The sequence below is a fragment of the Aulostomus chinensis genome, chromosome 4, assembly GCF_037954235.1.
Source record: "Aulostomus chinensis isolate RoL2024-O1b breed Wild chromosome 4, RoL_Achi_v1.0, whole genome shotgun sequence".
Lineage (NCBI taxonomy): Eukaryota > Metazoa > Chordata > Actinopteri > Syngnathiformes > Aulostomidae > Aulostomus > Aulostomus chinensis.
Genome location: NC_141323.1, coordinates 5,101,644 through 5,125,763, shown reverse-complemented (window position 1 = coordinate 5,125,763; position 24,120 = coordinate 5,101,644). Strand labels below are relative to the sequence as shown.

General features: G+C 46.2%; 2 protein-coding genes across 3 annotated transcripts; one reads left to right on the top strand and one right to left on the bottom strand.

Moving 5' to 3' along the window:
• Positions 1–24: 24 nt before the first annotated feature.
• On the bottom strand, positions 25–6,586 carry redic1 (regulator of DNA class I crossover intermediates 1). Of its 2 annotated transcripts, XM_086201183.1 has the most exons (15): positions 4,704–5,042; positions 4,588–4,627; positions 4,337–4,478; positions 3,640–3,763; positions 3,403–3,460; positions 3,183–3,297; positions 2,996–3,093; positions 2,133–2,260; positions 1,906–2,039; positions 1,761–1,833; positions 1,640–1,667; positions 1,385–1,406; positions 1,212–1,297; positions 394–892; positions 25–318 (listed from the first exon to the last, which is right to left on the bottom strand). In XM_086201183.1, exons 1-15 carry the CDS (start codon positions 4,724–4,726, stop codon positions 149–151), a joined length of 1,740 nt encoding a protein of 579 aa, XP_086057309.1. In that variant the 5' UTR covers positions 4,727–5,042; the 3' UTR covers positions 25–148. The 2 variants fall into 2 exon arrangements, with proteins under 2 accessions (XP_086057309.1, XP_086057310.1); XM_086201184.1 differs by lacking the exons at positions 4,588–4,627; positions 4,704–5,042 and adding an exon at positions 6,341–6,586.
• abcd2 (ATP-binding cassette, sub-family D (ALD), member 2) lies at positions 5,447–23,354 on the top strand. Its single transcript, XM_086201182.1, has 10 exons — positions 5,447–6,566; positions 7,146–7,326; positions 7,692–7,813; positions 12,195–12,357; positions 13,056–13,150; positions 14,056–14,201; positions 15,559–15,704; positions 16,386–16,470; positions 18,009–18,134; positions 18,249–23,354. Exons 1-10 carry the CDS (start codon positions 5,622–5,624, stop codon positions 18,451–18,453), a joined length of 2,214 nt encoding a protein of 737 aa, XP_086057308.1. The 5' UTR covers positions 5,447–5,621; the 3' UTR covers positions 18,454–23,354.
• Positions 23,355–24,120: the final 766 nt, after the last annotated feature.

Here is a 24,120-nt window from a genome sequence, read left to right as displayed (position 1 = left end):
AAACTTCTGAATCATTAACACTTTGGGGCTTTATTTCTCTCTGTTCCTCTATGAACATCAAACTATTCCAGGTGAGAAAAGAGCTTTGAACAGTTTATTTGAACTTTAACGGGCAAATAACAGGAATGTTTCTTTCGTTCCTTCCTCATCATCCCTCCTTCTTTCTCTGCCTCAGCAGCAGCAAAATGTTGGCAATTTCCTGAAGTGTTTCTCCCTCCTCTGACAGTCCATGAACTCTGGTGGCAGGTGAGACATTGGAGAGGTCTTTCACCTGCGGTCCAGGTTCTCGTTGTCCTCTGTTTCCTCCGTGTTCCCACCCTATAACACAAAGGAGTGCAAGACATGAACTTGTGGGGTGTAATTATGAAAATAAGGTAAAATGGCCTCAAATACCTCTGTCGTTGGTCGGTCTGTTCAATACGCTGGATGGGTAAGTGATCCTCAGTTTCTTTTGGGCTGATGAAGCTGTGTGTGCATCCGTGTAGCTAGTCTGCCTCCCTGTGGCTGGATACGGTAGTGACACACGTGGTGGACGAAAGCTGGGCCCAGGGTCTTTGCTCACACTCTCTGACAACAGACTGCACTGAGTTGCAGCATCACACGTCTCAGGTGAAATGTCAGGAGTCTGAGTTCCTGCATCTTGCGTTTCATTGGCTGTTTTCTTGCATTTGCAGATGCCAGAGCTCTGGCTTTGATCCAGCAGGCCAGGAGATGGTGTGTGGTTGCTTTGCAGAGACTGATCCTGCTCCGTAGCTTTCTGGTACTGCGAGGGGATCTCTTGGGTGTGTGGAGTGGACGGTATCTGCAAGGAGTGCTTCCCCTGTGAGCTCAGTGTTTGGTTAACAGAATCTGCACAGCAGGCTCGGTCCACTGGCTGGCAGCAGCCTCCCTCCTGTTGCATAACCAAACACACAAAATACCCCACATAAACGTGTTCAATGGCCCGCATGACAGCGATAGATTCTTTTAACTCCATCTTTATCCAGGACGATGCAGTGCATTGTGGGAGAAGCAGCACAAGAGTTGTCACAACACCTCCTGCAGTTAATCTAACAGGTGTTAGGTTAGATGATTTGTACACTATTATGATACTTAACAATGGCGCGTGTAGGTAAACCTGTGAGATTTGAACTGCTTTAAAGTAATATTACCGTTTTAAATAAGCTGAGGTGAATCTACTGTAACAGTTCAACGACAAGATCACAACTTACATCGTCTGAATCTGAGCTGACGTCGTCTCCCCCACACGAGTAATCTGACGAACACTCACAGGTGCTCGTGGAGTGTTCAGGACATGCTGAAGGGAAAAAGCTAAAAGTTAAATTTATTGCATCTACTCAGAGCGGGAATATGCAACAGAGCTGGAGCTGTTGAGTACACTTACAAATATCAGTGCAGTTTGAGAGCTGTGGGTAAAACAGTATTAGCAAGTAAAACTGCAAGTTTCCACGTAAGTAAACAAACTGTACTGTCATTTAAAAACCTCGAACATTAAGTGAACAAATAATGTTAGAGGGTGTGTTCAACAACTTTGGGAGCTGGTCAGAAATTGTCATTATTGTTTATTAGTGTCTCATACTCCTTGGTAATTGCACGCTCCGCCACCTGGTGGCACTAAAAAGCTGATTTAACATCTTACCTCCATGCACTGTGGGTCCGGGACAGTTCTGAAAAACAACAAAACACAAACTTACAGCAAAATGTCAGAAAATGGTCAAAGAAAAAAGCAAGTGGATTCTATCTGATGTACAAACACCTACTGGGGCGTGGAGGGCTTGACTGGTGTGCCATCTTGGAGATAAATCTTTGATTGTTCACTTCCAAACTGAGACGCTGAAAAGACGAAAAGCTTTAAAAAGGTCACGTTGAGGTTTCTGGGTGAACATCTATGTGAAGAGTATTCACCTTCTATTTCGTATTCTTCATTGCTGAAGCCTATAAAGACGCCCTCCTCAAAGTGCAGCTGACTCTCTGCCTGGTGGAGACTGAAGTCCAGCATGGGCTCCTGGTTGAGGGGGAAGGCCAGTCCCCTGGTCTCACTGGGTGGACATTTGTAACAGACTTGACTCGATCATTCAAGACCAAAAACAGACAAAAAACAGGCAACTCACACAAATGACCAGTGTTCTCACTCAGACTCTGGACTTCCAAACAGAACTCGAGCTGCTGAGGGTGCCTCCAGTTGGTAGAAGGGGGGGTTAGAACCACAAGACCAGGGGATGCCATCGGTCATCCCTCTGGGCTGAGAGAACGGCTGAAACTAACACAATTAATCATAGCGCGGACTCACACCACTGATCACTGACTAAAGTTAGGGCTTCTTAAGCCTCCCAAGGCCCATCAGTTCATCGGAGCCCTGGATGATTCACTGATATCGTTCACAAACCCAAAAGAGAGGAAAAATAAACTTCCATCATGATTGCATCCAGCCACATTTGATATTTTTAGGTGAGGCTCTAACCCCTTTTTTTTTCTTTTAGCTTTCTTTTCCCAAACTGACGTTAGGAGATGGATTTTTATCAAATTTGTTTATCACTCATATATGCTTTGTATGGTTTCAACATACACTTAGGAGTCAAAACCAATAATTCCCCTGCAAAACTGAGCTTGGACTTCAGGGCATGTCTCAGCCCACTAGAGGGCGCTCAATGCTTCCCCATGGGCCACAGCCCCGTGATTCAGAAACGCTGCTGCTCCTGACATGTCTGAGGAGAAGAAGCGGATCGAGTCGATGTATCACGTGACCTTCAGTCCCTCATCTGACGCTGCCAGATTACCCTACGGATGAGTAAAACCCAGATCTTGGGGCGTTAGTCTTCTTTCAAGCATCCCGCTACCACACAACATGACTATCGTCCTCCTCAACGCACCATTTTTCTGATGATCCAGTAGATGTCGCGTCACTATACACCGGCTGCGTGTGGAGTCTTTAGTTCAGATGCATGAACTGCACTGTGTTACAGGTGTGGGATATTCTGTCAATTCATTTAGCTACCGTGGCCTGGTCCGGTCCCGCCGTGTCCCAGGGCAGAGGGGAGCAGCGGGAAGGGGATGGGCCTCTCTGTTGCTGACTCTGCTGCAGGGAGAATCCTCCTGAGAAGTTTAGTATCAAAAGCCACCGACTGTACAAACTATGTTCTGGTTAAGTTAAAAAAAACAACAAACATCGTTGACTACGGCACCTGGGCGTGAGGAGGCAGATGAGGTGGAAGAGAAGGGGCTGAGGGGCTCCGCTGCGGGCGGCAGGTAGTCGGACGCACTGTTGTCTGAGAAAGCTGATTCCAGGACCGGTGACAGCTTAGAGGAGAGAAACACAAACATGAGAGTGCTGCTGCCTGGTCATGCTAAGCTAATGCTTCATGGGAGGAAATGTTTGAGATGAAAAGCTGGAAAAGGTCTGACCTGCCGACACTTGAACGCTTGTGGAATAATACTCTTTCTCTGTCTGGCTTCCTGGACACTAGATGATGACATAGAAAACACACAATGTATGTTGGAAAATCATGATGTTGACAATATAGCACAGAAAAACACTAAATGGAACTTTTAGTTATTATTTTTGATGAAACCCCTAGTCTCAGGGCGACTGTATCAAACATCATTGCTGTGGTTGTGATGGCGGGTGGTGTCCAGCTCTACCTGGACTGGGGCTGGCTCTCGACCAGACTCAGCTGGGATGGAGAGCAGGGGCTCATGGGGAGCACCAGGGGCTCATTCCTCCGCCTCCCTTTACAGCCACCAAGAACTGCAAATTTAGGAGGATCTGGAAACACAAAACACCACGAGGTTGATAGACGAGTCTCAGAGCGTGACTAGATGTGGAAGTTTAAGATGAATATAATAAAGACTTCTTTCCTAAGAGCCAGCAAATCAGCAGCCTCAGCCACACAGATGTCAGCGATACTTAAGTCAGATATTTACACATTTAAAACATAAATTCATTTCAAATGTTCAAATATTCCAATTTTACAAACGGCAATAGCCCAAGTACCGTTTGCTGTGGGTTGTTTTAATTCATATAAACATGTTTTACTCTTCTCTCCCTCACCTCTGTACTTCATACCAACACACGTTGGGACTTTATTGTAGTTGTACTAATTGCCAGTTGTAGTACAACTGCTCTCATGCAGGTATGTTATATTTGTCTGTCACACTATACCAGGCAAGATAATAAGATTTTCTAGTCTATGCACAGTCACTCACATACAACAAATCCAACATACAACAATAAAGTAATATAAATTATGCTTTGTTGTTGTTCGTTTTATTGTTTGTGCGGTTTTTTTGGGGTGTGTGTGTGTGTGACCTTTTAGCTATTAAATTTAAGTTTTATCACCTTTATTTTCTTTCTTAGCCGCAATTTGGTTGACGACGAACAGGGTGACCAGGTCCATACTACCGGAGCCCTGGTGGGGGCCGCACAGGTGGAGCCCCAGGTCTTTCCTCTTTTGTTGCATTTTTCTCTTTTCAAAGAATTCCTGTGAGAAAGGAAAGTGTTGAACGTCACTATTTCACTGAAAAGGAATACAGAAGCTGGTATTTTTGTTGTTGTTGTTGTTGAACAAACAGAGGATCTTTGACTCTTACGCGCTGCTTTTTAGCATCGTTTTTCGCCATCAAGCGGTTCCTATGGAGGAGAGACTTCTTAGTTACAAGCTAACTGCTAAACTTTAGCACATCTAGTGACCGGGGGGAAACCTCACCTCGAACCGCCGACCCAGTTCATTTTAGGGACTGTGACTCTATGAGAGACATAATTTGTGAGAAAAAGTGTGACTCAACATTTAGTGTGTGAGTGGTCATAAGCTAATAATGCCGCTAGCTAACGACGGAAGCTAAAATTATGTGAAACGGCGCGAGCTAATTTCCTCGTGCCGCTGGGAAAATTTCGGAATCGAAGCTTTAATAAAACATTAATTCATAAACGTGGGGTCTTCTGCGCCCCAACTAAACAAAAAAAAAAAGGACATTATTTTTTACGATGAGACAAACAATTTAACTAGTTATGTATCAAGTAATGATGCTGATGGGCTTCATCAGTGGATGAACCCCTTCATTAGCCCAGAAATCATTTTAGCAGGTTTACAGTTTGGAAGGTTTGCTTTGAAAAAAATGAATAGAAACTGCTCACAAATCCAGGACCCCTGGAGTGGTTGATGAATGGGGTTTTTAGTTGATTTGTGGGTTTTGGAGAAAAAAAAAAGTAATTTTCAGGGTGTGAGATATAAGTCGTACCTTCAAATTTTGTTAATTTGTGGCCACGAGTTACAACTCCTTCCCTCAATTTAGATATTTTGAGGCCACAAGATTTGCCACCATTACTCAATCTTTTGGCTAGATTGTGCTCGCTCAGTATGTTGTGTTTTGCTATGTTCAGTTGGTGGAACCTTAAGCTTTACTTTGAAATGACGCCCCGGAAGTTCCGCTCTCCGAGCAGCGGCACTTGAGGGCGCTGGTGCGGACGGCAGCGGGATGTAGCGGTTCATATCTGGCTAGTCCCACACATCAGCCGCGCTTCCCGGAGTCCGTCTGTCTTTCGCGCGGACGCGGTGAGCCAGCTCCGGGGATGGGTGTTGTACGGATGGTCGGTAAGGACGTCTGAGGTCTGGAGAGGAAAAAAAATGTCCAACATCCTGGATGCGGCGTCCAGAGTGAGATGGGACCGCGCGGCTGCGGCGAAGCGAGCCGTGTTTCTTGCGGTTGCTGCCTACGGCGTCAGGACGCTTTACCCCGTCATCTGCAAACAGCTCAGCAAAAACAAACATAACGGGACCGACCGGCGGGCTTCGCGGGCTGAGAACGGTTCCGCGTGCTCGGTGAAATCGCAGCTAGAAGCGGCGGGCCGGCAGAAATCATCCCCGGGGGTGAACGCACAATTTTTCAAGCAGATCCTGGAACTTGGTAGGATCCTCTTCCCTAGGCTTGTGTCCAGAGAGCTCGGCTTGCTCTCCTTGCATTCGGTGGCGTTGATATCTCGGACGTTTCTGTCTATCTACGTCGCCAGCTTGGACGGTAAGATCGTGAAAACCATCGTGGAGAAGCAGCCCCGGAGCTTCATCCTCCAGCTGGTCAAATGGCTCCTCATCGCCATCCCGGCCACGTTCGTCAACAGCGCCATCCGGTACTTGGAGTGCAAGCTGGCTCTGGCCTTCCGCACGCGGCTGGTGAACCACGCATACCGGACCTACTTCACCGACCAGACCTACTACAAAGTCAGCAACATGGACGGCAGACTCGCCAACCCGGACCAGTCTCTCACCGAGGACGTCATGATGTTCTCCCAGTCGGTGGCCCACCTCTACTCCAACCTCACCAAGCCCATCCTGGATGTGATGCTCACCTCTTACACGCTGATCCAGACCGCCCGGGCCAGGGGGGCCAACGCCACCGGGCCGACCCTGCTGGCTGGGCTGGTGGTCTTCGCCACAGCTAAGGTCCTCCGCGCCTGCTCGCCAAAATTTGGGAAGCTGGTGGCTGAGGAGGCGCACCGGAAGGGCTACCTGCGCTACGTGCACTCCAGGATCATCGCGAACGCGGAGGAAATAGCCTTCTACAGGGGGCACAAGGTAGGATCCCACCACGCTAACGGAGCTGTGAGCCTGTCAGAACGAGGAGGACTCGTTCTCAGGAGAACCACTTCCTGATCAACCACAGTCAATAGCAGTTCTTGTGGCGTCCCAGGTGCGCACATCTGGTGGCCTTCGTGTAAATCCAGGAGAAGTTGTTCAAGTCATTTCCAGGCCTGCGGGCGTTTTTGAAAAATAGATAATGACAGAAAGTTTAGGGGAAATTTCTAGCAGGTACCTGAACGTTTGTAAATTTGTAGTTTGACAAAGATCAGCTCCTTTTCTTCTTCCTGACTCGTTCTAAGCCTGATTTGATGATAAGAGGTGTTCATTTCCACATGGATCTCTCTGTTTGCATTTGTGAACAGAGTTTTCTGAGAATGACTGGAAATGAAGATTCCCCTCACATGTCTGTAATATGTGTGTAAAGACGTGAATGAACCCTGCTAGCAAGACACCAGTAAGGGAAGATTGTTTCGAATGGGTTCCGTGTCTCCGTTGGAGGGACTTCATGTCTGTGTCAATGTAATTCAAGACATCGGTGGTCAATAAAAACACCCGACGTTCTGTCCCTGTCAGGTGGAGATGCGCCAGCTGCAGAAGTGCTACCGGGCTCTGGCGGACCAGATGAACCTGATCCTGTCCAAACGTCTCTGGTACATCATGATCGAGCAGTTCCTCATGAAGTACGTGTGGAGCAGCAGCGGTCTGGTCATGGTGGCCGTGCCCATCATCACCGCCACCGGCTTCGCTGACAACCGTAGGCCACAAACCTTCCTTTGTCAAACCCCAGCAGATTTGTCGTCCGTTGTTTAACACACATGCCTGGTAACTTTTACGACTGCGTCTTTAACGCATCAGACTTGAGGGTCATTAGCATCTCCAAACCAACAGCGACTGCTTTCCCCTCAAACTGGAACTGATTAGTATGCGTGAAAACAGTCGCTGCCTCCCACAAATCCCTGATGACATTTCAAGCTCTGGCTGATTCCCTTTGTTTGCTGATTAGTAATACTACCGTGCCACTTTCCCCCCGTGGTCTTCTCATACCCGCAATGTGAGGGGGTGTGACACTGTGGTTCTTCAGCTGTGTTCCTGACCTGAAACTCTGCGTCCGTCCTCCAGAAACAGCCGACGGTCATACCCAGGTGATGGTGAGCGAGAGGACCGAGGCCTTCACCACCGCCCGTAACCTTCTGGCCTCGGGAGCCGATGCCATTGAGAGGATCATGTCCTCCTACAAAGAGGTGAGGACCCTCCACGCTTCGTTTCTGGTTGGTCTGAAAAGAATCAAAACTTCTGATTTACGCACCAGCTTAAAAAAAAAAAAAGTTAATATTTTGTAGGAACTTTTGAGATTAGACGTAGTGATGCACTGATCTGTCAGCCATGCATCAGAATCATCTGACCTTTGATCAGCCATTAGAGGACAGATTGCGTTCAACCAACGGCCAGTAAAGTTGGACGATTATATTGTTTCAAAAGTTGTAGGACTGAATCAGCCCTCAGAGATGGTGCAGTCAAGGGCTGAAAGCTTTAGAATAATTATTAATAATTGAACTGCTACCAGCACAAAAAGGGGAATAAAGATCATTAAAAAAACATCAACAATCACATTGGCAAAGAAAAAAAAAACAATTGTGGCTACAAGGTTGAGGGGATGAGTTTTATCTCATGGCCATGAATTGTGATGATTGGCTGAAAGGTTTCGAATTAGTCATTTTTATGCCGATTTTTTTCTTCCCCCCGGCAGAGAAAGAGGAAATAATGATTTAAAATAACTACAACAACATAAACTAAGGTTTTGATAAACAAGTTAACAACTGCTGCATTAGTTAGCATATACACATTTCTGTCTAGGTTTAGTTGATGCAACAGGCATGTTTCTTTGTTTAATAATCCGTAATAATCATAATGGAGGAGGTTGTCTGGGACCTCCCAGACGTCGAGGAAGTCCCAGTTTGTGGAGGATTGTAGGACAGCGCCCCAAAAACATCAAGTAACACCTGATTAAGAACGGGAAAATCTGAAGAGCTGAGCCGGTTTGTTTTTTTTAAGTAAGGTTCACTCTTTCTGGGAAATATCAACAACATCATGCAGCGCTCATCAGCAGAGGGAATTTATCTGTCATTGCAGCAGCTTTAGATTTGGTTGATTGTGCTTAAATTTGTCATCTTGTGTTTAAAAAAAGAAGAAGAGAGGATTTGCCGTGTCAAGACGGACAGTTGGTCCATGTCACTGTCCAGGGTCTGAGTGGGCAAGAGGCTGAACAGATGGACGAGTGGGTGGATGAACAGACGGAATGAGTGACAGATGCATACAGCATCTCTCGCGAGTAGTTTGCCTCCATGTGAGACTCTCCTTTATGCGCAGGATTCCAGACTGAAAGAGCAAAGAAGGAAATCACAGAATGAAAGACCTTGTTCATCAAGGGCCAAATCCCTGATCTCTAGTTGCATTAAAAATAGCCAGACCCATTCATGCCGTCTCTCTCTCTCTCTCTCTCTCTCTCTCTCTCTCTCTCTCTCTCTCTCTCTCTCTCTCTCTCTCTCTCTCTCTCACACTCAGCCTGAATTTCAAGGTCTAAAAGAGGATTTGGCTGTATTGCGGTACGGCTGGTATGTACCTAATCGTATGCCCACCTGTTAGTGGATGCATTTTTACAGGCGTTGGACTCATTGCTGTAGAGTTTGAGCAGGTGAACTTGTGTGACTACCTTCAGTCCGTCAGTGCTGGACTTGGTTTGTGATGTCGGCGGTGAAGAGGAGGGATTGAAACTCTTTTGAGAGCGTGAGGAGGTAGTTGTCAGCCTCGTGAAGTGTGAGTCACCTCATCTCAAAAAGCCTCCCATTGTAGAATTATTGTCAACACGACTCTCCAGACACACAGCAGTTGCCGTCAGATGTTGTAAAAGTGAATTATTTCAGCAAGTCGGTGTGTGTAGATTGCTGTGGCTGTCTGTGGTGTCAAAGCCTTCCCCGGAGGGCACCAGTTTTAGCTGGAGTTCAGCTCTGCTCTGACTGCGGTAGACGTGCAGCAGCAAGCCTCTGCTTGTATTTCCAGGAGATGTTCATGTGTGCCTGTGCCAGTAAACAGGAAGTGGAGATAGGGCACATTCTTGCTCACACTTCTGTGCCAGCTCCTAATTTGCAGTGTGTAGGTTTGCATTCATGTGTGTGTGCAGTGGTCAGATGGCCTGCTGACATGTCCAGGCTCGTGTTGGATTCATCCTCCATGTTGCTCCCCCCCCCCCCCCCCCTTTATGTTCCACAGAGGTGCATGTGATCTCCCTGCTGCACCTGGATGTTAATGTTTTCCTTGTTTCTTTTTAGAAGAGATTAAAAACTGTGTGATGAATGAAGTAATGATAATAATAATAATAATAATAATAATAACATATACGGTGTAGTCCAAATGTTTATGACCAGTTCATTTTCTTTAAACTTGATGCTAAATATGGCAAAACGTGCTGTTCAGCTGCACTTGTTATTGTGTTGTTACATAACGTGTAGCACAAAACATAAACTTCAGACGCTGCAGTGCTTATTATGTTTGTCCAAAGCTGTCAAAAGACAGCGGAACACAGCTCGGCTGGAACCACATGAGCTTTATCACTGTGTTCATTTTAATTGCATTGGTTTAAAGGAACACGCTGTCTCCTTGGGAAGAGGCTTCATTTCCATCCTCCCCAGAGAGACCCTCCACTCCCTCCTCTGTGCTGCATCAAGACCTGCAGACACCAGCGGAGCCACTGGTTAGCTTAGCACAGTGAATGGTCCCGAATGGGAAGTGTTAGCATACCTCTGCCAAAAGTCACCAAATGCACTTCTCCAGAATAGACTTTGAAACAAACAAGTGCTGTGCATAAAATTGAAATAATGTAAAATTACAAGATATCGCAATTTTGCAATCAGACACTTAGCCGGATCTACTTTTCTGTCAAAACTGCTGAGATTCATGATACCCTCGGCCAAGAAAACTTTAGTTGATGACTACAACAGCGACTGTGACTAATTGCAGCCGATTTTATGAGAGGATACCTTGTATGTTAGCGTTTGATAGCAGTATTACTGCTACCCCCTCCTCATCTTCATCGTGTGAAGCGAACTAATGGATCTCTCTGGGTCTCCGCTCCCTGATGCACACACAAATGAAGGGTTTCTATCTACTTGTCTGGCTCTGGGGAGGATGGTCATTAAGCTTATTTCCCACAAGGTTGGTGTGTTCCTTTAAATCTCTAGCTAGCGAGTCTTGAATAGAACAAGCAGAAGATGTGAAATCTTCCTGACTGTCCAGAGTGCCTTCACCCAGGGCTTAACCTCGCTGTGAATAATCCCCCATCTGTTGATCTTTCAGCCTGCACTTCTGCATCTCTCTCTCTCTCTCTCTCTCTCTCTCTCTCTCTCTCTGCTGTTCAACACCTTTTAGGCCAGTGAAAGGATGATTATCAATGAACTGGCCAGATATGTCATAACTGATTTGCCCTCCTCGATGGAGCACAGTGCTGTTTTTTTTTTTGTTTGTTTTTTTTGTTTTTTTGTTTTGTTTTTGAGCAGCAGGCTTAAACTGCTTGGACAAGTGCTGGTTAGGTGGTGGCATGTTCTACATCAAATATGAAAACGCACAGTGTAAAATATGGAATTTCTCTCCTTCACAAGTGTCTAATAACGCAAATGTGCTTTGCAGTAAGACTGTCAGGAAGTGGGCACCGACTTCAGTGATTATTTGGATGCACTACATTGTAATTATGACAGTCACATCATGAAGGTTGAATGTCAAGTGTTTCATTTCAGATGCCCGTATTGTCTTTTCATGTTCAAACTGATTCTTGATTGTATCTTTATGACAGGGACCTCGTCTTCAGTTTCTGGGTTGTCTGTCACCCTCTTATTTTCAGAGTTGGTTAGGTCACTCGTGCGCTCCACCACGGCTCTACAACAACAGGCTCTTTATTAGAGCTTAATTGGGCTCGTTATCTCGTCACCATTTTTCATTAGAAACACACGCCCTTCGTTTGTGTTTTGCTGTCCGTCTGTCTTTCTCATCTCAGGCTCCACGTGGCATCCGCGAATTCCCAGAACCGCTGTTTGTTGTTTTAATATAATCAAGCTGTGTCAACAGCCTGCATTGTCTCGCTGCAGGGTCCAGCACCGACGCCAAATCAAGGGGATCCGTTTTCCCTTGGTTTTTCCTTCCTCTTTTAATTTCCTTGCTCAACACCTTGTGGTTGCAAACAAAGGATTTTCTTTGATGTATTTGGTGTTGTCTTGTTGTTTGTAGCCCCGTGTACTCTCTCAATTAGCTAAACGCCTAAATCACCTCAGCACAGCTGCCGTATTTCTGTTATTCATCCACTTCCTTTAGCGTAAAATAAAGTTTGATTTTAAAGGACATAACGAAATGTGAGTGGTGACACATCTCCTGGTGGATATATTTTTTGATCTTTTTTCCACATTAGTAGTGTTTAGTATTTTGAAACTGGCCCTTCTGATGAGGACATAAAAGTCCAACACTCTCAGTTTCACCAGCCATGAATGTGACCCACATCAGCCTCATGGCAGGTCATGCCAGCATTCCTCTTGTCATTCACAATAGAATGACCTTTGACCTCTATGTGTGTTGTGACAGGTCACAGAGCTGGCAGGCTACACTGCACGGGTCCACAACATGTTTGTGGTGTTCGAGGACGTTCAGAGGGGTATTTACAAGCGCTCCTCTGTGTCAGCCACGACGGGAGGGGAGAAGAAGAACAAGCCTGAGCTGCACATAGACGGACCACTGGAGATCAAGGGTGCGCTTGCACTGCTTCACACAGCCACTTTAAGAGAACCAATTGCAAGAGCGTCACAGTTAGTTCCCAGCCCAACAGGCCAGTGGCAGCCAGCCTCCACGTATGCTTGGTTACTGTTGCTATGGCCGTTACCAATTCTGCTCTCTGGAGCAGGCGGTAGGATGGTCAGTTAGCCCCGTTGCATGGTGTGCACTTAAGTAACCCCAGTTCAAGTCAAGAATAGAGACTACGGACTTTTCTCATTGATTCCAGAACAATCTTAATTTGCAAACATTAGCTTAGCGTTGAGGTAAAATGCAGGTCCATCGTCACGTCTCTCTGTCTCCCCAGAAACACAGTTTCACTTAAAAATTGTAGTTGTGTGCCAACTCAGTCCTTTGGGGGTCAACTTGCATAAACTGATGATAAATTATGATCAAAATATTATTTTTAAGCAATGAACAGTATCAAGGTCAAAGTTGAGATTCATTGCACAAGATGTCGCCGTGTAAACATCCCAGAATGAATCCCCTGCTATTAAGCTAAGAGATAAGTAAAGTGGAAAGGGATTTTTCTGCTTTAACCCCATAATTCAAGCTCCGCTGGTATTATCCCATCCACAGCCAAGCTTATGCCTCGACGGAGAGAGTTTAATCCTTTATTTCTGCTCTGATACACTGTCGCTCCCTGACCCATCTCCTGCCTGCCCGCCTCCACAGGTGAAGTGATAGATGTGGACAATGGCATTGTTTGTGAGAACGTCCCAATCATCACCCCCAACGGGGATGTAGTCGTCTCAAGCTTGAATTTTAAGGTACGTCAGTCCTTTTCTCTTCCACTGTATTCTGCCATTCCTTTAACATCCTTTTGTTCTGTGTCCTCTTCAGAAGCCTTTCAAAAGTGACCCAGCATCAAACCACCTCGTCTTACACTCAAAAGGCCTTTAGCCTCCCTGAGAAATCTGGGTGATGTGGCGTTCATTAGCATTTAAGAACTCCCCGCAGTCTCATTAGGAAACACTTTTATCCTGCGTTTGCTCCCCTCCGGCTTTTGGCTGGATTGTCGAGAGCTGTGGAGCGTGTTTGTGTTGCTCTCATTGAGAAGGGCTGCATTTGCTCACCGCAAAGTGCAACAGTTGTGATTTATTACAACAAACTTGATGATTGTGCGCACCGGTGTGTAAATTCATAACCAAGCATACAAACGTGCGACAAAAAAACACGACGAATACAGACTAGCGCCACCTGATGGAGTGGAGAGGCGTCTCTTGTCACATAGATCACATGCGTTAAACAACCTCTGGCTGAAGTTTTTATGGGGTACACACACACACACACACACACACACACAAAAAACACTCGTCCGTCATGGGGGCCACTTCTTTGGTGGTGGTTTGCCGTGTCTCGGTATGTAGGGAGAGCTGTTTGTCCTGAAGTACATAACTTGCCTCGGGTGGCACCATGTGTCATTCATATAAGGGGAATAATTGTGTTAGCTCTATTTCATGCTGATTACAACACATGAACCAGGATCACATGTCAGCTGGCAGACACTGAAGAGTGTGACGTTAGAGGCCAGTCGAGCCATGTTGTCACTCAGGTGAAAACACTTTCTCGTGACACAAATAGAGCATAGAATTATGCATGAAGGATCACACCCTCTGACTCCGCCTCGTTGTTTTGGTGCAATTGAGATGAATAAATTCTCTCCATCTCACAGGTGGAAGAGGGAATGCACCTGTTGATCACGGGGCCCAACGGCTGTGGAAAAAGCTCCCTCTTCCGGATCCTCAGTGGTTTGTGGCCTGTCTATGGTGGACGGCTACACAAACCCTCTCCTCAACATATGTTCTATATCCCCCAGAGGTATACAAGCACAGGAAATCACACACACACTCCTTATCCTTCTATCGTACCGCACTCAGGTGCACAACTGTAGGGTTTGATCATTGTAGCAGTGAAGCATATCAGTAATCTAATCCATTGTAACAGGAACTCTGTGTGTGTGTGTGTGGCTGACAAAAAGAAACCAGAGCTCTGGCCACAGTGAAATATTTACCATACAGACAAGACTTTAATGCTCTCAATTAGAACCTGTGATGGTTGCTCTTGCAAATCATGACATATAGAAACATCTCATGTAGACAAGATAGTTTCCTGCCACTAGTCTTCCCCCAGAAATAAGAACAATCCTTAGTTTGGTGGCGTAGTTGTGGAATGATGTGGGATTGTGGGAGTGAACACTCACCATTGAATCTGAGGTATTTGGAATTAGAAAGCACTTTGATGTTTTACTTTTGTCACAATAAATCAGTCCTGCGCACAGCACTGTTCTTCTATCTGTAGACATTTTGCTGCAAAGTTTATTCACGCCAAATAGACTGTTGTTATCGACTGGAACGCTTGAGATGTGAAGAATGTGTGTTTTAAACTTTTCCTCACTTCTTCTTTTGGAATGCAGTTAACTCCTGGTGCAAGTTCCCACCAAGTTTAGCATTCTAAAGTAAATTTCTTGCTAAATACGCTAACGCTAAATGCTACACGGTAATATCCCACTGTTGAACTACATTAGGCCTGATAATCCAAAAGAGCAGGAAACCCAAACAAAGACAGGAAGTAAATGGAAGTAAGTGCCAGAAGCATCGTTAAGTGTGACTGCTCATCAGATCTGACGTGCGGTGCTCTCTCTCTTGATTGAGTGTCCCTCACTGCCTAGAGAAACAGGAGCTTACGGTTGAAAGCACAGTTTTGTATTAGTTCCATGCCTCAGCTGTGTAGTTTAGGCAATGCACATCGGTTTCCTTCAACCACAGTGGTGTTTGCATCGAGGGGACGTGAGGGAAACGTGTGAAGTGAATACTGTGAACCACAGCTGACCTGAACGTCAACCTACAAACTTAATCTTACCCGGGGATGTTTAGAGCTGCAAACTCAGTTGACACCCTCCTGCAGGGCAGTAAATATTTTATACATAAGATGAGATGGCCACCTGGTCGCTGTAACACAAGCTAACACGCTAGGAACACAGCAGGCACAATGAAGGCTTTTGTCTTTCCCCATTTGTTCTTGAAGTGTCTGGAAGTTGCTCCCTTTTGTTCACGCACACCTTGTGTTTGTATCTCCCTCTCTTTGGGTGTCTCAATGGAATCAGAAAAAAAAGACTAAGTGGAGGTGTGTGTGTGTGTGTGTGTGTGTGTGTGTGTCTGTGTGTGTGTTTCTCCAGGCCCTACATGTCCATGGGTTCACTACGGGACCAGGTGATCTATCCAGACTCAGTGGAGGACATGGCTGCCAGAGGCCTTAGTGACAAGGACCTGGAGGCCATCTTGGACATCGTCAACCTCAACCACATTGTCACCAGAGAAGGAGGTATGACAAATGGTGTGAGTTTTGACACACAAAAAAGAAGCTTACGTAAAAGTTTTTGACAACTTGAAGTTACTTCAAATCTGGAGACGATATGTAAATATCAAGTGAAACGTGTTTAAAAATTGATTTTCAAAGTCTAAATTGCTTCTGCAGTTAGGGGTTTGGTGATTTTGGAATAAAAAGACTGTGTTAAGTGCAGCAGCCAGTTGCATGATCTCATTCACGCGTAGCGCCGTTTAATCTGTGGCTAATTGGCAGCTAGTCCCTCTTATTGCCCAACAAACATGCCTATTGTTGAGAGGCGTGCAGAGCTTAGTGCTGCAGGAGGCTTTAATGTTTGAATGGCTTCACTGTGAAAATGTTAAGAAGACTTTTGATTGCACACCTAAATGTACTTGCACGCTTCCATTCATTATCGGTCAGTGCCATATAACAGCTAACGAGGTTCTGCTGAGTCTTTATCAGTCTTTCAGTGCTTCTTTCTCATGGTTGCTAATGAGAGACTAAGCTCATCTTTGACCAGTGTTCTCTGAGGCTTGCTTTCCTTAAGTGCTCTTGATGTTGTTTAAGATGTCACCATCAATATAGAAATACTACAATATTTGTTGTAAACAGCAACGGTCCCAAAATATCTTGGGGTCCAATCACAAGTGTTTCTGTCGTTGTCTTCTTTTGTTTCAGGCTGGGACGCTGAGCTGGACTGGAAGGATGTGCTGTCGGGAGGAGAGAAGCAGAGGATGGGCATGGCTCGCATGTTCTACCACAAGTAAGCAGATACAGGCTTGTTGCTTGTTGGTGCGATTTCCCATCCATCCATCCATCCATCCATCCATCCATCCATCCATCCCTCCCTCCATCCATCCATCCCTCCATCCATCCATCCATCCATCCATCCATCCATCCCTCCATCCATCCATCCATCCATCCATCCCTCCCTCCCTCCATCCATCCATCCATCCCTCCATCCATCCATCCATCCATCCATCCCTCCATCCATCCATCCATCCATCCATCCATCCCTCCCTCCATCCATCCATCCATCCATCCATCCCTCCCTCCATCCATCCATCCATCCCTCCATCCATCCATCCCTTCATCCATCCATCCATCCCTCCATCCATCCATCCCTCCATCCATCCCTCCATCCATCCATCCCTCCATCCATCCATCCATCCATCCATCCATCCCTCCCTCCATCCATCCATCCCTCCATCCATCCATCCCTTCATCCATCCATCCATACATCCCTCCATCCATCCATCCATCCATCCCTTCATCCATCCATCCATCCATCCATCCATCCATCCCTCCATACATCCATCCCTCCATCTTCTCCCTCTTCTCCTGTTGAGGGTGGTGGGGGTGGAGCCTATCCCAGCAGCCTTCCCCCTGGACAGGTCACCAGTCCATGGCAGGGCCAACACATAGAGACAGACAACCATTGGCTCTCCCAGCCACGCCTACGGTCAATTTAGAGTCTGGATTAACCTGGTCCCTCTTGATGTCTTTGGACTGTGGAGGAAGCTGGAGTACCAGAGAGAACCCAGCAGGAACAGGGAGAACATGGAGGCTCACCCAGAAAGACCCCGTGCTGCAGCCGGGGCTCCACCCACAACCTTCTTGATGGGGGGCCACAGTGAGGACCACTGCTCCACCGGGCCGCCCTTGTGCGACATTATTCAATTCAATTCGAAGAAACCATTTCTTCTTGGCATGTCACATCACGTAGAGATCAAATAGTATTCATGAATATGAAAACGAAAGCAAAAATGTCCTTTTTTTGAAAAGGTAGATTATATGCATTTACTAGTCTATCTATGCAGAAACCATGCGTGAGGCTGTTGATGGTCCTGCTCCTCCGTACATCTCAGGACACTTCACCTCTAGACAACTCCGATCTTTAGACCTCTGTCTTTTATGTGTCCCATCCACAAATCTAGCTGTGACTGTGCTTTCACCGTCCGCTCCTCGTGCCTCTGGAGCAGCCTGTTAATTTATTAATATGCAGGTTTAAATGCATTTCAGGACTCCTCTCCCAGTAACGGGACAGTTGATACATTCTGGTTTACTGCTTGTTGTTTATTGTATCTGCAACCTGTGCAGCACTTTGTAATTGAGGTTTTAGAAGTGCTATATAAATTACATTTTACTTACTTATTTAAACGATCTTATTTATGTGCATTAATGGCCTTAATACATAGTAACTGCCCTCTTTTTTCTATGCTCAGGATTTTGTTACCGTAGCTTTGAGCTACTAACAGGATGATATTAAACAATTGCAACTGTTCCCATTGTGTACGTCAGGCCTAAATACGCCCTCTTGGATGAGTGCACCAGCGCTGTGAGCATTGACGTGGAGGGAAAAATTTTCCAGGCCGCCAAAGATGCCGGCATCTCCTTGCTCTCCATCACACACAGGCCGTCGCTCTGGTATGACAGATCTCATCTGTGGTTGTTTTTAAAGGGAAATGTAGATAGAGGTTGGGTTTTTTTGTATCTCATCACAATCTGGTCAATTTACTCTTATGTTCTGTGTGCCTGCAGGAAGTACCACACCCACCTGCTGCAGTTCGACGGTGAAGGGGGCTGGCGTTTCGAGCAGTTGGACACGGCGACCCGCCTCTCCCTCACCGAGGAGAAGCAGCGGCTGGAGACCCAGCTGGCCGGCATCCCCGAAATGCAGCAGCGCCTTAACGAGCTCTGCAAGATCCTGGGAGACGACTCTGTGCTCAAAACAGCTGAGGAGTGAGAGAGGGGGAGGGGGAGGGCCCTGGGGGTGACAAACACAAGGGGGAAGAGGAGAAGTAGGGGTAGAAAGAAAAGGAATCAGTGGGCTTTTTCTTTTTTGTGCTCAATAGATTTTTTTTTCCAGCTTTTTCTTTTATGCCGAGCCTCTCCTTTTTCAAAAAGCAGAGCTCTTCTCCTCCCCCACTTCTCTTTATCCCCCCTCCCCCCCCCGCCTCAGTCTGGGAAGTGAAGGGGGACGGCAATGTGGATTTACAAGTATTATTTCCCTTTATAATGCAGACAAACTGCACACTCTGCTGCAGGTTTTAAAATGTTTGGTCATCATTTTCAATTTCTCTTTGGCACGAAATAAGTTGCAAACGGTCAAACGGATGAATTAAGTGTGCGATGCACTGATTCATACGGAGAAATTCAAGTGGGGTTTTTTTTTGTCTCATGAAGGTGTGAGACATTTTAAGGCGGATACGTTTGTTTTAAACAGTAGCACTTTACTCTGCGTCTAGAGGGCTCGTTTTTGTTTGTTTGTTGTGGTAGATGACAGTGACAACAATGAGTTTTAGTTCGTTTTACTGTAGAACCACTAAATTATGTCATAAACAGTATTCCACGCCCAGGACGACGGGTTGTGCAGGATTTGTTTTTACCTCCTTAATTTAGCAGTAGATTTTACAACTAAATGTGACCTTTTAAGAGAAAATGTCACTTTATGCCTTTTGTTGTTTTTCTTGTACATAGCAGCCATGCAATCCCTGCCCTTGTGTTACCTCATCCTCGCCCTGAATCAGGTTTTCTCAACATTTCGAACGTCTGGCTCAGGTGGCAGTCTTACACGAGGCCGAGGCACAGGAAAGAAAAAAAAAAGAAGAAGAAGAAGAAGAAAAAAAGCCATCTTGTGCCGGTGATCGGAGGGATTAGTGACGCAGGTTTGAGTCCAAAAGGATTCGTCTCTGGTTTATTGAACAAACACGGTGATGAGAGGAGCCTGGCGGCGAACGGTCACATTCAGACAGGTCAGACTATCTAACTGTCAGACACACTCACCGGCCACCTGTGTTGACACAAAACACACTCGTGTGTCTGCCGTGCGTCAGACGTCTGCCTTGTCAGCGGTGACTCTACGTGACATTGAGCTGATACACCAGAGCTGAGCGCTTAAGAAAGAAGACGTACAGCCTTTATTTCCTCCTTTGTCTCAGTGAGAGCCCATTATCTCGTAATATCAAGGTTAGGATTGCAGATAACCCCCACGTAGGATATTACATGAGGCCTTACTGGGTCTACTTACCCTACTTATAGACTGTGGTCGGAAGATTAGGGGTCAGATCATTGTCTTCACAGCTCATTTTTAACTCAAGTACACCCCGTGCACATGTAGCTGCCCAGGGGAACTGTTGCCTCATCACTTTTTTTTGTTTTCCTGGCCTCAGCGGAAAGAAATCACCTGCGTCAAATTGAATAAATCAGTTCAAAGGCGGCTTCAGATGGGTGATCTGCAGCAGTGGGAACTGGTTCGCTTCACGTGTCTGAAGCCGTTTCCTGGGATCCGAGAGGCCGGACGTGTCAGCTCGCTGAGTGCAGAAATCCCATGTTTTTTCTTGGTATTGTCGGCCCTGCCAGCTCCTTCAGATGACAACCATGGCTCAGGGAATAGGGAGTCTCTGTCAGTGCAGTGGCCAAGAACAGCAGCGGATCTTTGGTGTGGGAGCTCTCTCTCTCTCCAAAGACTGCAAGCACGTTACAGTCACTGTCTGTGTCTTTCTTTTAGTTAGTTAATGGTCCCACAAACAGACCACTTAGGTCGCACCGCTCATTGCAGGATATCAACACAGAAGAAGGGCTGTGCCCCAGCATGGATGCTGTGGATGTGGCCTCCCATCTCTGTGTGTGTTGCATGGCTGTCTTGGAATTTTGCAAGTAGGGGGACTCCCTAACAGGAACTGGCATTAAGGCCTCATCTACACTAATGTTTTCATTTTAAAAGGCGTAAAGGCAGCTTGCGTCCACACACGTCCACCTGGACCAGAGCTTTGAAAACTCTGCTGAGCCTCGTACTTTTGTGGGATGCTTTGTTCAGTGGAAGGCAACAACGTAGACCTCTACAGTAACGGACGTCAGCATGTGGGGAAACAGCCTTGATCGTCACCCGTTAACGCATCGTGGATCAGGATGTTCAGTGTCTTTTCTCACTGAAGCTGTGCAGTTAAATTCTGCAATTTATCGTGCGACGTCTACGAAAGCCCCCCCCCCGTGCTGATGGCGCCGAAATGGTCCGGTCAGTTACTCTTATTTCATTGTTAGGGACGAACGTGTAGAAACATATGATTTGGATTGAGCTGAGACACAGATTTAAGAAGAAAGGGATTTTAAAGAATCTTGACGTTCGTCATGGAGAAACGTTCCAGACGAAAGAGACGTGAGTTTTCTTTTCCTCTGGGTGGCTACCGTTCAAACGGAAGCAGAATAGTGACGGCGGTGGTGGTTCAGCTGGTGTCAGAGCCATGATCCCCATTTGTCTGTTCATGGGAACTCAAGTGTGATACTGTGAAATTAGGGGTTCTCTTACTTTAACAATTTTGTCTTTAGTTTAAAAGAAGCGGTGTGTTTTCCTGTGACGGTTGTAAGCCGTGAGTCGGACGTGTGTAACCTCGACACACGGCGTCAGACGTCCGCATGGACGCGTACAGGATGTGACAGAACTGACGGAAAGTTGAGCAGGTGATCGAAATGACCTGTGTTCAGAAAGCACACGAGTGCTGCGCGCACCTTCACCTTCGCTCTGAGAGCTGGAATCCCTCAGGGATCAAGTCTGTGTGTGGTTTCAAAATGGAGCCTCAAACAAGGGCAGCACAGGAGTCAGCGATGTCACTGGCCTCCCGCCGGTTAACCACTATTTTGTTCATGCGCTGCTGTTTTGTTGGCCTACTTCCTGTCGCAGAATGGACAATCAATGACATCATCATCAGCATAGAAACAACTGCACTGCAACCTCTCGCCGATACCTGAATACATTTGGTGTGAAACTTCCCACATTGTTGCGAATGTAGCAACTCCCTCAGGCCTGGGCCGCATCCATGAAAACCTGGTTTATATCTGTGAAGCCCCGGGGAACCTCCTCAAATGTACATGTAGGGATGACTTGGATGCTGCTTAGGATTATAGCTGCTCGGTTGCTGACGGACAGATTTTATTTTCCTCCAAAACGTGTATTTAAAAGGCAGCGTGTTCCTTTAATATCTGAAGGAGCCGCGTTTCTCTGCGACGCTCCCGTCAGATGTTACTGGACGTGGCTGCAGGCCCCGGAGGGGCTCGTTAGTGCGGCTCTGTTGAGTGGAGGGCCGACGGGCCTCTGAATGATGCTGAGTCTGACACTAGAACAGGAGCGCCGCGCAGGCACCGTCAGAAACACTGGGATGATAAATGATGAGGTGGTGTGTTTTCATGAACTCGCTCTGGTTGAAGTTAAAGGGCTCACGTTATGACGAAGCACTTTTTCAGTGTGAGTGCATACAAATATTTGAACTCTAAAATAAGAGAGCCAGGTCTTTGATTGGAGCTGGCTCGCTCTGTTGTCTTGTGGCTCCACGAGCCTTCCAGTTTGATGCCCCTTAGCGCATCACAAGGGGCTTTGAGTTGCAACCGGAGCTGCATCGTTGAAGCCCCTCGCAGCGGAGGAGGGGATGCAGGGGGTTTCTGAGCGACAGAGTTTACTGTCCTCCACAACTGCGGCCATTTGCTGCTCATTCAGAACTTCACGCTCAACGATGACACTGGAAAAGCCTCGTGATGTGGCCCCTTTAAGTTGTACGCTGCTCATTGGTCCGCTGTCTTGAAAAACTGGACTTTATTGACACTAAACTCAACATTTCCCTGTCAAGATGAACCCCGCTATTGCTGGGCTGCTAATGTATATTCTTAAAACTTAACATGCATAACAAGGTACTTCCAAATACATTCCTAATATTTAGCTTTTCAAGTGGATGCATATTTACATTCACGTGACTATTAGAGCCCGCTTGTCAGTGAAAGGTACTGAGCCTCCGGGGAAGTCGCTCCTGACTTGCGGAGGAACTCTGAGGTTTTGGTTGGAGGGCTCACAGCTTTACCCCCGTGGTTCGCTATCACTGCTCTCAAAGCACCATCAGTGCAATAATGCATCAGTATACAAAGAGAGCAACCAGCTGGTGAAGACGGTGGAAGCCCCTAAGCCCCTAAATAGACTACTGCATGTGTGCAGACTGCCTCCAAGTGGCAGAAAGTAACACTGCAGTGTAAAGATGCCCCTTTAAGATGCTTCTGCATGTAGCAAAGCCTCTTTTTACACGAACTAACTGGATTAAGAATTGTTTTTTTTGTGTGTGCATGGAACCTCATCATTTTTGTATCCCTTTAGGAGACAAGTCAAGAGGGCGGAGGGTGCCTGACGCTCTGTACGACTGCTTACATCACGAACCAATCTTTGATGCGCCCAACTCCCTTTTTGTAAGATTGTAAGAGATTGAATGTATCAGTCGAAAGGTTACGAAGGTTTCCTTTACGTTTGCTCATTTTATAATTGTCTGGATAGTGCATGTGACATGATTTGATTGTGGCGTGTACAGTGGGATTGAACTGTGAGAACAGAAGGTGTTGTGAGTATAATCAATAGATGTATTGATTAATCTGCCCTGCGCCAGGAGAGCGTCACGCTCTTCGCCGTGACTCCAGGGGGCTTCGTTCATGATCAAACTTCTCTTACCTGCAACCGTTTATAGTTTCGACCCAAGCCTGCATTCCTGGGATCTCAGTGTGCATGTTTAGGATTATTTAATCTCCGAAAAATCTGTTCAGAAATCATGTGCTGAGGTCACTTTACTTTGAAAGATGAAGATGTATTTTCCTGTAAATAAAAAAATCCAGTGCAAATGCAAAAGACTGCCGCTGCGTTTGTTCCCCGCCGTCACTGACGGAGGTCAGGCTGACAGGTCAATGTCTTCGTACTCCCGGATGGCGAGGAGTCAACTGCTCCCAGCAAACCAGGGGCCGCTCTGTCCCAGATGAAGGGTGCAATAACAGAGCATGGCCACAAGATGGCAGCATGCCTAAGTGGACAGGTTCACCCTGAGGAATGAGATATTTTTACACAAATCCGTGATGTCAGATTATGTAACAGTCAGCAACAACAAAAACAGAATTAGGTTTTATTTTCAATGGATTATTTTTCAATTTGCTACTTTGTGTTTAACTTTTTTTTTTTTTTAGGCTGGGGGTTTCATGAAGGTCCTCAAACCGAACAGCTGCTTTTTTTATCAATGAAAATTACAGCGTCTGACGACTCAGTCCTGAAGTCACGTGTCTCATAACCCTCCGAAACCTTTCACTTCTAAAGGGAATATTATTATTATATGTAATTATTATTAGTTTGTTATTGTGAGTCAATATTTGCTCTTAAGCTCAAGTGCGTATAATACGTATCTAAAAATATTGACTTCATGCCATAAATGTGAGTCAGTGTTTGAAAATAGACATGAAACATTTTACTGTAATTTTTAATGTGCGTCGGATACATAAGACATCTTAATTGGTGGTTATTCCAGTTTTACCATTTTTCTTACAAACGTTTGACCGCGTCTCAGCGTCCCCTGTCTGTGATGGTACAGCTCAGGGGGCGGGGTTACGTGACGTCAGCAGT

What these genes read in the sequence shown, in the direction of transcription:
- abcd2 (XM_086201182.1), top strand. Translation starts at nt 5,622, where the DNA reads ATGTCCAACATCCTGGATGCGGCGTCCAGAGTGAGATGGGACCGCGCG. An exon ending in TCATGTCCTCCTACAAAGAG is followed by an intron (nt 7,814 to 12,194) that starts GTGAGGACCCTC and finishes GTGTTGTGACAG; the next exon opens with GTCACAGAGCTGGCAGGCTA. An exon ending in CATTGTCACCAGAGAAGGAG is followed by an intron (nt 15,705 to 16,385) that starts GTATGACAAATG and finishes CTTTTGTTTCAG; the next exon opens with GCTGGGACGCTGAGCTGGAC.
- redic1 (XM_086201183.1), bottom strand. Translation starts at nt 4,726, where the DNA reads ATGAACTGGGTCGGCGGTTCGAG. An exon ending in CGGGACCGGACCAGGCCACG is followed by an intron (nt 2,261 to 2,995) that starts GTAGCTAAATGA and finishes TAATTGTGTTAG; the next exon opens with TTTCAGCCGTTCTCTCAGCC. An exon ending in TCAGCTCAGATTCAGACGAT is followed by an intron (nt 893 to 1,211) that starts GTAAGTTGTGAT and finishes GTTATGCAACAG; the next exon opens with GAGGGAGGCTGCTGCCAGCC.